The sequence below is a fragment of the Austrofundulus limnaeus genome, unplaced genomic scaffold, assembly GCF_001266775.1.
Source record: "Austrofundulus limnaeus strain Quisiro unplaced genomic scaffold, Austrofundulus_limnaeus-1.0 Scaffold690, whole genome shotgun sequence".
Classification (NCBI taxonomy): Eukaryota; Metazoa; Chordata; class Actinopteri; order Cyprinodontiformes; family Rivulidae; genus Austrofundulus; species Austrofundulus limnaeus.
The window spans coordinates 107,351-108,184 of NW_013953092.1; the positions used below are offsets into that span (position 1 = coordinate 107,351).

At 37.1% G+C, this 834-nt stretch overlaps 1 protein-coding gene across 1 annotated transcript in view; it reads left to right on the forward strand.

The window, feature by feature from the left end:
* Positions 1-556: 556 nt before the first annotated feature.
* Positions 557-834, forward strand: part of LOC106531908 (CMRF35-like molecule 1) — a gene marked incomplete in the record, with an annotated part of 10,283 nt that continues 10,005 nt past the window's right edge. Inside the window, 1 exon segment of the mRNA XM_014027854.1 lies at positions 557-731. Coding sequence (XP_013883308.1) covers positions 695-731 — 37 coding nt within the window.

The following is an 834-nucleotide window of genomic DNA, read 5'->3' on the forward strand; positions in this document are numbered from 1 at the left end:
AACACAAACAACAACAAACAAGTATTTATATAAAACTAGTCAGAGCCGGCCACAATAAAGATAAAGCATGACTGTAAAATATTTGACAGCCTGTAGAATCTGCTTTATGTTTATCGTTGATTAACATGTATTTTTGTGAACAGTTCTCTCTGTCTGTGTTAGTACCAGTCCTGGATATACTGTTTCTTTTCAACATAATTCATAAACTGATTTTTCCCCTGAAACAAACACACGAAGCTGAACTGAAGCCTACTTCWCCAACAGCTCAGCCACATTTTAGCAGCCAGGAAACCGTAAACAGGAAATGATCATCACTGACATTATGACCTAGATTACTAAAAGGTAACACAAACTTGTGTTAAAATTATTTAGTTTGAACTAAATAAAACAAATAAACAAACTCTTAATATTAAATTCCCAAGTAATTGTGTTGTAACATTTTAAGGTCTGAGCTCTGAGGATTTAGTAAATATCTTTAATGGTCAGCATTACACACATTTGCCACCAGGTGACGCTACAGAGCTGAGTCCTCTGAAACATGCAGAGTGAACAAATATCCTACTGGTTAGTTTAATTAACTCATGCTTTGTGTGAAACTCAGCCACCATGTTAACAGCATGAAACGGTCTGCTTCCTCACAACGTTTCACAGAGGAGTTTACCATCTCATCTGCTTTCCTCCTGAAGAACACAAGATGTGGAACCTTCAACCGTTCCTGATCGTCCTGTGTTGTAAGTTATTTTCTTCTCAGATCTTCTGAGCTTCCAATTCCAGCTTCCGATTCGGGAAATGACTAAAGGGCGATTACAACTAATTTTTCACTACCTTCAGCAT